We start from the raw sequence: 13,512 nt of genomic DNA on the forward strand, positions 1-13,512 counted from the left end.
CTTGGTCAACGTATGCCGTGATAAGTTCAAAACATTTGAGAACGGACATTGTATCATAGCTTCCTCTGGCGGCGGTATTCATGCCGGTTTGATTTGGCATGTTTCCGTCCGCTGCACCTTTTGCATTTTCTGACTGTTTGGGGTGTTTAGATTTAGGATAAGTGAGATTATCTGAAGAATCTGAATCAGTGACATTGCCATCTGTGGACTCTTGGTCTGAGGAGCTGAAGCTAACATGTAGTTCAGGAGGCGTGTGTGTATGTGGTTTCCTTCATTTTAAAATGGATTATGGCGTGGTATGTAATTTAGACCACCTGCCCCATTCATAAACTTGCTGCTGGGCATAATCATTAGAATCCCTCTGAAATTTTGTCTTCTTACTTGTCATAATAACATCTTCCAATTTGGACACTGATTGTTGTATTCGTGAGATGAAATCTTTATAATCAGTATCATCCTTATGCTTTTCAAGACTAATCTTAGTATTCTCAATATCTCGCTGTAATTCAATTAATTTCATTTCAAATGAAGACATGTCCCTCTGCTCTGCTATGTGAGATTTTCTTATGCCATGGAGCTTTTTTTAATTGTGTGAAGCTACTCTTTTATCAATAAACTTTGGATTTTTGGAAGCTGGATTTTTTCGTCTCTTTGCTGTTTACCACGTGTGGCCACACGTTTCCCAAGCCGTCCAGGTGAGCTGATTTTCTTGTTCACAATTCTAAAAGTGTGCACTGCATGCGCTGTGAGAATTCAGAAGCCTGCAGTCACATAAAGTGACTACAGACTTTCATCTCAAACCTGGATGAGCCCTTTAATTATAAACTGAAGCCCTGTAGCCAATCCTAAAAGCGTGCAATATCCTCATTGTCAGGATTCAGCTCTCCTTGCAGGTTCCAGCAGTCATCACATGGCCACTTCACTCATATGCGATTTTCATACTGACGGTCACGTAACAACGAGCTTCTCTTCCTGCATCTCTCAGAGAGAATTAAGGAGAGCAGCTCGTCAGCATGTGACTAAGGCCACGGCCCCACTATCAGTATTCAGTCAGTATTTTTTCTCAGGCGTGGGAGCCAAAGGCGGGTGAGGAACAATCAGAGAAAAGGTATAATAGAAACAAGTCACCAATTCTGCATTTATCACTCACTCCTGAGAAAAAATACTGACCAAATACTGATCGTGGGGCTGTGGCCTTAGTGTGCAAATCGTATATGTGCTGGGGAAGGAGCGGGGTGGGGCACATAGAATTCTTGCTCCAGGTGCTAGAAGACCTAGATACATCTCTGGGAGAGCAACCTTGGGTTCAGGCTGGACAGGCCTACCTGCAGAGACCCCCCACATTGGCGACCTGTAGCCGCTGATGCTGCCGCTGAACCTTACAGCAGAGGCCATTCACCTCCAGAGACAGATTGCTGAGCGGCTCTGCAAGCTCTGCAACTGAACCCATATGAGAGAAAGGTAAAAAAAAAAAAAAAAAAAAAAAAAAAAAAACACGCCCAAAAAACACACACAAACAAAAACACTGTCAGTTTTTTTTTTTTTTTTTTTTTCCTTTTCAAAATGTGCTCGGCCGGCGATAATGTCACGCAAAGTATGGGAAAGACTTAGTGCAACGCAAAGGGAAGAGGGAAAGGGAGCCCAGACTTTAGGGAAAGGGGGGAGTGGAGACCTCCTAGGCTGATCTAATATCACCCTGTCTCCACTAAATTCCCTATATTGGTTCTTCACCAATCACCTAACGGGTACCTCGCACTCTCTCTCCCTGGAGTTTAGCCCTGGCTAGGGAAGGAAGGGAATGAGCACTAGTCGATCCCCACTAAACGCTAAAGACAACAAGGGGGAACACACAAGGGAAAATCACTTAGCTTTAGTCGACTCCAGACAAATGCGCACACGTCCTCTAGAACTAGAAAGCAAGAAGAACTGCTCTTGCTCAAGCCTTCACAAGTTGTAATGTATATCGCCGGCACCTCCTTCTGGCACACAACAGGTATTTATACACCCAGGCCAGGGTGTTAATTAGCCAGAGGAAGGTAACTGCTGAGTCCTAGAGACAGCTTGTAAGAAGTTGTCTGTAATGCCAAAAGAAGAGATCTCCTGCAAGCAACTGCAAGATGACTGTCTGTCACTTCTGACACACCCGTGATATTATCGGTTATGGGCCCACTCAGATGTTTCGCCTCCCCTGAGATGAACCCTTAGCTACGCCTCTGGTAACCATAAAAACATTTGACTTAAAGATCTAAAACCTCTGAAGTAGCAAACTCTGAAAACCAAAAGTTCCAATTTTGACCCACTAGAAAACAATTTAAAAAAGTACTTCAGCACATGGACTTGTCTGCTAAATATAACTTCAAGAGAACTCTTGAGTCCTAAATATATAACTTGTGCCTCTTTATATTATATATATATATATATATATATATATATATATATATATATATATATATATATATATATATATATATATATATATATATATATATATATATATATATATAAAAAAATGGGGGGATCATTTTTAAAGCCTTAAATCATATTCTGTCAAGTTTATCTTCACTTCACACTCCTACCATTGAAAAGACTGTGGATGTCTTCAACAATATCCCACTATGTGTGACTAGCGTCAGAATTCTGCAACATCTTTGGGGTTTGTCAATTTAACAATAAATGCAACAAATGGTGGCACTTCTGTCTCAAAATTTTCTGTGTGGCCCAGGTCACAAGATACCAGAATTGGAGACATTTCAGTTTCCTGTAAAGTTCTCTTGTGTGTAACAGGTGTTTTTCTCTGCCTAAAGGCAGTCTTTATCATTATGAGCTAGATCAATACATCAGATACAGCTGAAAAAACTATTGGAGGACCAACAAGTCTTTGATTAAAGTTTTATATAAGCAAACTTTGCTACATCAATTTAGAATATATTTGAAAAAATATTGCAATGTTTTAAATACTGTTGCTCATTTTATCCATGCCCTTGTCATTAATGGATGGGCTTGTACAATTTTGATCAAAACTGTAAACTAAGTAACTCACATTTTTACATATGTAGCTATAATGGAATTCATATATTCATTAAAGATATTAAATCAGTTCAATACTGAACAATCCTTTAAGTGCCCCCATAATTTAAAAAAAAATAACTCCTACTCATCTCCTAGACAGGCACAGTTCCTGTGATGTCAGTGCTGTTATTCCCAGCTTTCACATGACACTATTGAGTTACATAACCGCTGCAGCCAATCAGCGACTTCAGAACAGACAGTTCAGTCTAAGGGTATGTGCCCACGATGCAGAAATGAAGCAGAAAATTTCTGCAGCGTTTCTGCATGTTCTTGGAAGTAAAAACGCTTGCGGATTTTACATGCGTTTTTGCAGCGTTTTTACATGTGGATTTGACATGCGTTTTTCAAATGCATTGGGACCTCAAATCCACATGCAGAAACGTACAAATAAAGGACATGCTGCGGATTTTTCCACAAGGAAAATCCGCTGCAGAAAATTCCGCAGCATGGGCACAGAACATGCAGATTTTCATTGGGGATCATGGGGCACGGATTACCAAGCATTTTGCAGGCGTTTACGCTGCGGAAATTCCACAGCAAAAACGCTTGAAAAACGCATAGTGGGCACACAGCCTAACAGAGTGAAAGCTGTGACTGCACAACAGTAGCTGATGGACTGATTTCAGATATCTCATTCACTCTGTTGGAACAGTAAAATGCGGTGTTTTTCACAGAAAAAAAATGGGACGTGAGAACATAGCCATAGTATGTTTGTCAAGTAAAATTTAGGTATTTACTTTTTGAAGAGTTCTTTGTCCAGCATTACTCCATCTGATGAAGTTTGTAGTGTAAGTCTCAACATGTCCATGCATTCTTTAAGTCTTGGATCAGAAGTGCGCAGACCAGTAGACTTTAATGCCTGCAGGAAAAAAAACACAGTAGCATTCAGCCAATTATCATCTTGTGGACAAATTCCTCAATTTTACTTTGTGCCACTTAAATTGACCCTGAGGTCCAGAGACAAATGTATAAGGGATGGGACAGTATGTGTGGAGCAAGATTACGCTGTGTTTGCCTTTGCGTCCCTCTGCTGCTGAGGTGTCATTTTAGGGTTCCCTCGCCTCACAAAAATGACCAAAGCACTTATCAGAATACCCAATGCACACTGCTCAGGTGCCAGACTTCAATACCACAGTGTGAACTGGTAGTCTGAGAAGCACTTGTGACAACGCAGAGGGGACCTTAAAAGGGGTTTTCCCATTTCAAAGATCCCATTTGAATATGTACTAGGTCTAATATTACTAATATTACTAAATACCTCCAATTAGATATTCTTTATAGTAGTTTTTTTTTTTTTTTTTTTTACTGATTACCGCATATCCACTGTAAAGCAGGCACTCATCTATCCATGACCTATGGCACTATGGCCTTCCTGGCTACGCTTGCGCAGTTGGTAAGGAGTATCTCCTTTATCAATGGCCGGGTTCTCAGGAGTGTGCATATGTTAGAGCCTGTACAGTAGCTCCCTGCCCGGCCACTTCACTCCTACAGCGCATGTGTAAAGTGTTCATCTTTATCAATGGCCGGGTTCTCGGGAGCGCGCATAGTTAGAGATTGCGCAGTAGCTCTTTGCCCGGCCATCTCACTCCGGCATATTAGAACTGCTGTAGCGCGTGCGCACTGACTGTACACTGTGTGCAGAATTATTAGGCAAATTAGTATTTTGATCACGATACTTTTTATACATGTTGTCCTACTCCAAGCTGCATAGGCTTGAGAGCCAACTACCAATTAAGTAAATCTGGTGATGTCCATCTCTGTAATGAGGAGGGGTGTTGACTAATGACATCAACACCCTATATAAGGTGTGCATAATTATTAGGCAACTTCCTTTCCTTTGGCAAAATGGGTCAGAAGAGAGATTTGACGGGCTCTGAAAAGTCCAAAATTGTGAGATGTCTTGCAGAGGGATGCAGCAGTCTTGAAATTTCCAAACTTTTGAAGCGTGATCACCGAACAATCAAGCATTTCATGGCAAATAGACAACAGGGTTGCAAGAAGAGTGTTGACCAAAAAGGCACAAAATAACTGCCCATGAATTGAGGAAAATCAAGTGTGAAGCTGCCAAGATGCCATTCGCCACCAGTTTTGCCATATTTCAGAGCTGCAACGTTACTGGAGTATCAAAAAGCACAAGGTGTGCGATACTCAGGGACATGGCCAAGGTAAGGAAGGCTGAAAAACGACCACCTTTGAACAAGAAACATAAGATAAAACGTCAAGAATGGGCCAAGAAATATCTTAAGACTGATTTTTCAAAGGTTTTATGGACTGATGAAATGAGAGTGACTCTTGATGGGCCAGATGGATGGGCCAGAGGCTGGATCAGTAAAGGGCAGAGAGCTGCACTCCGACTCAGACACCAGCAAGGTGGAGGTGGGGCACTGGTATGGGCTCGTATCATCAAAGATGAACTTGTGGGACCTTTTCGGGTTGAGGATGGAGTGAAGCTCAACTCCCAGACCTACTGCCAGTTTCTGGAAGACAACTTCTTCAAGCAGTGGTACAGGAAGAAGTCGGTATCGTTCAAGAAAAACATGATTTTCATGCAGGACAATGCTCCATCACATGCATCCAGTTACTCTACAGCGTGGCTGGCCAGTAAAGGTCTAAGGCTATTTGCCCACGATGCAGAAATGCTCAGGATTTTTTTCTGAGCGTTTATGCAACTCCCTGGCAGAAAAAAACACATGAAGATTGTACATGCGTTTTCCTGCCAGGGACATGCGGAAGTGAAGCGTTCTTCACTTACATTTCCACATGCGGGTTGACAAGCGCTTTTCAAGCGATTTTAGCATCACTTGGAAAGTGCTTGTCAACTTGGTTACACTATATAAATCCATGCAAACTGCATGGATTTATATAGTGTGACCGAAAGAATGGTAAAAAATAAAAAAATAAATCTATACTTACCCTCTGATGGCCCGCGCTGTCTTGCTTCCCTCCGTTCTTCCTTGCCGGCAGCGGTACACTGAAGGATCTGCCGACGTCAGCGTCGCGTGACCCGTCACATGACTATGACGTCAGCGCAGGTCCTTCAGTCCATCGCGAACTGCCGGCATGCGAGGAGGAGCGCACCGTAGGCCGCCAGAAGGTAAGTATATATTTATTTTTTATTTTATTTTTTTTTTTTTTACAGGTACTATGGTACCCGGGTCCGGAGGAGAGTCTCCTCTTCTGTAGACCTGGGTACCATCTGCACATTAGAGCGCATGGAATGCGCATCTACATATACAGTGATGCGTAATCCATGCGATCTAATGCAAGTCAATGACGTAGCACTTCCGCAAAATAATTGGTAGTGCTGCGTTTTTTTCCGCAATGATAATCCGCAGCGGAAAAAAACGCAGCATGTGCACAGCACATGCAGATTATCATTGGGGAACATCACAGCCCTTCTACCATGTGTTTTTTAAGCGTTTCTGCAGCGTTTTTGCCGCTGCGGAAACGCTTAAAAAATGCATCGTGGGCACACAGTACACCTCTCGAAACAGTGTGTGGGAGGCTGTGGTGACTGCTGCACGCAATGTTGATTGAAAACAGATCAAGCAGCTGACAGAATCTATGGATGGAAGGCTGTGGAGTGTCATCCTAAAGAAAGGTGGCTATATTGATCACTAATTTTTTGGTTTTTGTATGTCAGAAATGTTTATTTCTACATTTTGTGCACTGATATTGGTTTATCTGGTGAAAATAAACAAGTGAGATGGGATTATATTTGGTTTTTATTAAGTTGCCTAATAATTCGGCACAGTAATAGTTACCTGCATAAACAGATATCCTCCTAAGATAGCCAAATCTAAAAAAAAAAACACTCCAACTTCCAAAAATATAAAGCTTGGATATTTATGAGTCTTTTGGGTTGATTGAGAACATAGTTGTTGATCAATAATAAAAATAATCCTCTAAAATACAACTTGTCTAATAATTCTGCACACAGTGTATAGCCATCCTGTCTGGAAGCTCGCTCAATATCGTGAAGTACATCACAAAGTAAAATTGTACCGTCTGCAGGAGCAGAGGCGGTGCACAGCTGATACCCAGTTTTGTATACCCCAAAAATTATAGTGTAGTGTAGTGTATTCATATATATCACTACAAAAGATTTATGTAACAGCACCATTTAGTAACTCACAGTAGGTGCCAGGCCTCCAAACAAACGTACAATTTGTTGAGTAACACAGACTAAAAGTGAAGGCAGCACTCCAACAAAAGATAATTTTTTTAAAAAATGGACTTTGGACTTGGAGGGAATATATTCGGAAAATGTTGAAAAATGGGTTTATCCGCCCTTCTAAATCCCCAGTTGGAACAGGGTTCTTTTTTTGTGGCTAAAAAGGATAACGGTTTGAGACCGTGTATGGACCACTACGTTTTTTTTCTCGGAAATTCTCTCCTCCAGAGCTCAATTATGACATTGGCAATCGTGAACTTCTAACCATAAAGTTAGCTGTGGAGGAGTGGAGGCGTGGAGGCATCTTCTTGAGTATAATTGCGTAGATTCCAGTCAAAGGGGAATTTAAACTAGTATACATAAACCCTATCAAATTATTATTTTAATTTAATTAGAACAAGAAAAAAAAAAAACACCTCATGCGCCCAAGTGTATAGTGAACAAACACAAAATCAAAAGCAATTCTGTCGAATTCATAGTATCAAATAATTGATTTGCATGATCAAGGTTGAGAATATCAATGTATGTATTACCATGGGCCTATGAATATCATATATGCACCTTATCTTGTTTCTCTACTTTTCTATGTGTTTGACTGGGCCTCCTGATGATCCAATATCTGATGAAACGCATCGAAGCATGAGATCTAGAGACTGACATCATGACAAAATTAATAATATAAATATATATTATATATATATATATATATTATATATATATATATATATACACATACATACATACATACATACATACATACATACATACACATATATATACATACATATACACAGTACAGACCAAAAGTTTGGACACACCTTCTCATTTAAAGATGACTATGAAAATTGTACATTCACACTGAAGGCATCAAAACGATTAATTAACACATGTGGAATTATATACTTAAGAAAAAAGTGTGAAACAACTGAAAATATGTCTTATATTCTAGGTTCTTCAAAGTAGCCACCTTTTGCTTTGATGACTGCTTTGCACACTCTTGGCATTCTCTTGATGAGCTTCAAGAGGTAGTCACCGGAAATGGTCTTCCAACAATCTTGAAGGAGTTCCCAGAGATGCTTAGCACTTGTTGGCCCTTTTGCCTTCACTCTGCGGTCCAGCTCACCCCAAACCATCTCGATTGGGTTCAGGTCTGGTGACTGTGGAGGCCAGGTCATCTGGCGTAGCACCCCATCACTCTCCTTCTTGGTCAAATAGCCCTTACACAGCCTGGAGGTGTGTTTGGGGGTCATTGTTCTGTTGAAATATAAATGATGGTCCAACTAAACGCAAACCGGATGGAATAGCATGCCGCTGCAAGATGCTGTGGTAGCCATGCTGGTTCAGTATGCCTTCAATTTTGAATAAATCCCCAACAGTGTCAGCAGCAAAGCACCCCCACACCATCACACCTCCTCCTCCATGCTTCACGGTGGGAACCAGGCATGTAGAGTCCATCCGTTCACCTTTTCTGCGTCGCACAAAGACACGGTGGTTGGAACCAAAGATCTCAAATTTGGACTCATCAGACCAAAGCACAGATTTCCACTGGTCTAATGTCCATTCCTTGTGTTCTTTAGCCCAGACAAGTCTCTTCTGCTTGTTGCCTGTCCTTAGCAGTGGTTTCCTAGCAGCTATTTTACCATGAAGACCTGCTGCACAAAGTCTACTCTTAACAGTTGTTGAAAAGATGTGTCTGCTGCTAGAACTCTGTGTGGCATTGACCTGGTCTCTAATCTGAGCTGCTGTTAACCTGCAATTTCTGAGGCTGGTGACTAGGATAAACTTATCCTCAGAAGCAGAGGTGACTCTTGGTCTTCCTTTCCTGGGGCGGTCCTCATGTGAGCCAGTTTCTTTGTAGCACTTGATGGTTTTTGCAACTGCACTTGGGGACACTTTCAAAGTTTTCCGAATTTTTCGGACTGACTGACCTTCATTTCTTAAACTAATGATGGCCACTCGTTTTTCTTTACTTAGAATTAATATTATGGCAAGAAAAAAGCAGCTAACAGTCTATTCAGTAGGACTATCAGCCGTGTTTCCACCAGACTTCTGCACAACACAACTGATGGTCCCAATCCCATTTATAAGGCAAGAAATCCCACTTATTAAACCTAACAGGGCACACCTGTGAAGTGAAAACCATTTCCGGTGACTACCTCTTGAAGCTCATCAAGAGAATGCCAAGAGTGTGCAAAGCAGTCATCAAAGCAAAAGGTGGCTACTTTGAAGAACCTAGAATATAAGACATATTTTCAGTTGTTTCACACTTTTTTGTTAAGTATATAATTCCACATGTGTTAATTCATAGTTTTGATGCCTTCAGTGTGAATACAGAAAAATCTTTAAATGAGAAGGTGTGTCCAAACTTTTGGTCTGTACTGTATATACAGGGTGGTCCAAAAGTAGGTGGACAGAAACTTTTTTGCACAAGTCTCTTTGGGTATTAATTTCTTGAAATGCATCTCTTATGTAATTTTTCAAATAACTGACACTTTTTGGTTTTCGACTATAAACTTTGTCCTTGAGTACTCTCCAAAAGAAAAAATCCATTGGGGGTCATGTCTGGTGAACGTGCCGGCCAATCAAGTGGGCCTCTTCGGCCAATCCATTTATTAGGAAATGTTTCATCAAGATACTCGCGGACTACTCTTGAATAATGTGGAGGGGCCCCATCTTGTTGGAAATAAAGGTCATTTGAATTAGGCTGTTGCTGTAACTGGGGAACAACTTGATTCATTAGAACTTCGAGATACTTATCTTCTGTGACTGTTCCATCAAAAAATATTGGTCCTAAAACACCAAAACTTGAAATACCACCCCAAACATTGACACCAGGCTCATTTAGTTGTTGCTCTAATGTTAAATGCATGTTCTCATTATACCAGTAAAGACAATTATGTTGGTTAATAAGGCCGGATAATTAGAAAGAAGCTTCATCACTCCACATAATCACTTTACACCATGTTTGATAAATCTCCCCCTTCATAACCTTATTACACTTTCTGCCCACCTACTTTTGGACCATCCTGTATGTATGTATGTATGTATGTATGTATGTATGTATGTATGTATGTATATATATATATATATATATATATATATATATATATATATATATATATATATATATATATATATATATATATATATATATATATATACATATACATATACACAGACCAAACGTATGGACACACCTTCTCATTTAAAGATTTTTCTGTATTTTCATGACTATGAAAATTGTACATTCACACTGAAGGCATCAAAACTATGAATTAACACATGTGGAATTATATACTTAACAAAAAAGTGTGAAACAACTGAAAATATGTCTTATATTCTAGGTTCTTCAAAGTAGCCACCTTTTGCTTTGATGACTGCTTTGCACACTCTTGGCATTCTCTTGATGAGCTTCAATAGGTAGTCACCGGAAATGGTCTTCCAATAATCTTGAAGGAGTTCCCAGAGATGCTTAGCACTTGTTGGCCCTTTTGCCTTCACTCTGCGGTCCAGCTCACCCCAAACCATCTCGATTGGGTTCAGGTCTGGTGACTATGGAGACCAGGTCATCAGGTAGTGAGGGTAATTATACGCGAGGGATGGTATGTATACCATAGAGGAGTATTGAACCCGTTGGAGCTATTTGACCAAGGCAGATTCAGTAAAACCCGGCATGGGCTTTTATTCTTGGAGTGGACTACAGGATGGTAGTGGGGCGATTCACTCCCTCCAGCTCAGGTCTTACAAGTGGCTCATGACCACAGTTTTCATTTAAAAACCTGCAGCAAAAGGTTTGGGTGTGTCAGTCTTTGGTTTGAAAGCTGCAGAGCAGGAGGCTCGGTGATATAGAGGCCTGTGTGAAGGGAACACAGAGCCCCAGGAAGGCAAAGATTCTGACACACCTCGGGGTGATAAGGCGGTGCCATCGCCCACAGCAATGGTGTTTTTGTTTGTACGGACTATTGTGGGCAACCCGGCTGCGATCCGGAGGATAAAGCTGCCTTCACTGTGTGAGTTATTTGGACAATAAAAATTTAAAGATGGACATTCTTGTGTCACTGCCTATCAAATCGCACTGTGTGAACACCGCCGCACTACAATATGGTGGAGAATGCGGGCAGTGTGAACTGAGGCATACCCCAAAAGCTGCATGTCTGTGGTCAAACCTGCAAAGCTACAGCTCGGGCCATCTGGTAACATGGAGGAGCTACTAAAGCAGTTGGTACTCACCCAGCAGCAGCAGCTGCAACAACAGCACAATCAGCAGCACCAGCTACTGTATCAACAACAGCAGAAAACTAATGAACTGATTTTGCAACAGATTGCTGCTCTGCGAGAGACGCCCCCCAGCACCGACCCCGATTCGTTCTGAGGCCCGGGACAAAGTCAGGTCAGCACTGAGGAAGAGGAGTCTTGAGGACGACATGGAAGCTTTCCTCACGGTGTTTGAACACACAGCGGACCAAGAGAGCTTTCCAATTGCTCAGTGAGCTGAGGTTGCAGCCCCGTTACTGCTGGGAGATGCACAGAAGGCGTACTTTGACCTCACCCGGGAGGATGCCTTGAACTACGGGAAGCTGAAAGGTGAGATCCTTGCCCAACTGGGGGTTAACACTTATGTGTGTACAATGCATGTATCAGTGGTCCTTTGCGGAGTCCTGACCCGCTAGGTCTCAGGCATATGACTTGTTACAGTTGGTCAAAAAGTGGCTTCAGCCTCAGACCTTGTGCCCAACCCAAATGGTAGAGAGGGTGGTGCTGGACCGGCTGGTGCAAACTCTGCCAGGAGCCATACAGCGTTGGGTGGGGCAAGGGGACCCGGGTAACCTAGACCAGGTGATTAGCCTGATCAAGCGGTAAACAGCCACTCAGGACTTTGTACGGGACTCCTCACCACTGCGAGTAGCACGCCGGCCCCTAAAACTCAGGAGCCTGGAAGGGGGTCACGTCCCTCTGCTAGGGAGTCGGAACCAAGCCAATAATGAGGAGGAACCCCGAAGTGAGGGAGGCAGGAGACCAGTTTCTCCTAAATCGGTCTCGAGGACTGTCGGTGCCACCGCTATTAGGTGCTGGCGATGCCAAGGGCCAGGATATGTGGCTGCCAACTGCCCCCTGACTGCTGAACCAATTGACAGCAGGTTTACACGCCGGGTGTCTATGTATGCTCGCACCGTTTAACTGCAGACCCTGTCGGTCCAATGGCTGAACCCCATTTGTGTCAGGTGTGTGTCAATGGACATCGAGCGGAGGCTCTCTTGGACTCAGGGAGCCTAGTGACCCTCGTCCATGGGTATTTGATCTCCGAGTTAGAACCCATTGGGGGTAAAGTCGAGGTCATTTACAGACATAGCAAACTTCGCGAATATCCGTCGGCGGAGGTTACCTTTTCCACTCCTCGTGGAGAGGTTAAACATGTGGTGGGAGTGGTAAAGACTCTTCCTTACGGGACTGTTCTAGGAAGAGATTTACCCCTGTTTTGGTCCTTGTGAGAGAGTAAGATTAACCCTCCCAGAATAAAGATGTGTCTGGGTGCAGAACCCGAAGATCCCGAGTCAGGGATACCTGTCGTAGGGGTCGCCAACCTAGGGACAGAGTGTAACCCTGTCAGGTTTCCCTAGAGGTATTGGCAGGAGAGGTCGAGGAGACCTCATCGATCGCAGAGCTGGAAGTGTCCCCTGGTACATTTTGGACAGCTCAGCTGCAGAATCCTACCCTGACCCAGGCATGGGAAAGGGTAATATAGGTAAATGGGGTGGCTCAGCAACCGGGTGCAGAGACAGTTTTTCCGCGCATGGCGGTCAACCAAGATTTACTCCATAGAGTTGACAAGATCGTGGAACAACTAATAGCGCCTCAGTCGTACCGTCGGGCGGTACTCGAGATGGCCCACCCACACCTGCTGGGTGGGCGTCTAGGGGTTAAAAAGACAAGAGCGAATCTTGCAGCGGATCTTTTGGCCTGGGATTTACGCTGAGGCACAGAGGTTTTAGGAGTCTTGCCCGGAATGTCAGCTGACCACACCTACCACAAGCTCCAGTAGCCCATTGGTACCTCTGCCGGTTATAGAGGTACCTTTTGAACAGATTGCAATGGATTTGGTGGGGCACATTGTAAAGTCCGCTCGTAGCTACCAACACATACTTGTGGTCGTCGATTATGCCACCCGTTACCCAGAGGCTATTCTGCTACGCCACACCTCGGCTAAACTTATTGTCCGGGAGTTGTTTGCCATGTTCTGTCGCCTTGGGCTACCAAAGGAGATCCTGATG

General features: G+C 42.9%; 1 protein-coding gene across 2 annotated transcripts in view; it reads right to left on the reverse strand.

Annotated features, from left to right (window-relative positions):
• GLS (glutaminase) overlaps positions 1-13,512 on the reverse strand; it is a 672,521-nt gene that overhangs the window by 594,569 nt on the left and 64,440 nt on the right. For both annotated transcript variants that reach the window (XM_073647835.1, XM_073647836.1), the window contains exon 3: positions 3,807-3,928. In XM_073647835.1, the coding sequence (XP_073503936.1) occupies positions 3,807-3,928 (122 nt within the window). The remainder of the gene's footprint in view (positions 1-3,806; positions 3,929-13,512) is intronic.

This window comes from Phyllobates terribilis, unplaced genomic scaffold (assembly GCF_046119375.1).
Source record: "Phyllobates terribilis strain yellow unplaced genomic scaffold, ASM4611937v1 Scaffold_9__5_contigs__length_417890890, whole genome shotgun sequence".
In the NCBI taxonomy this organism is placed as follows: domain Eukaryota; kingdom Metazoa; phylum Chordata; class Amphibia; order Anura; family Dendrobatidae; genus Phyllobates; species Phyllobates terribilis.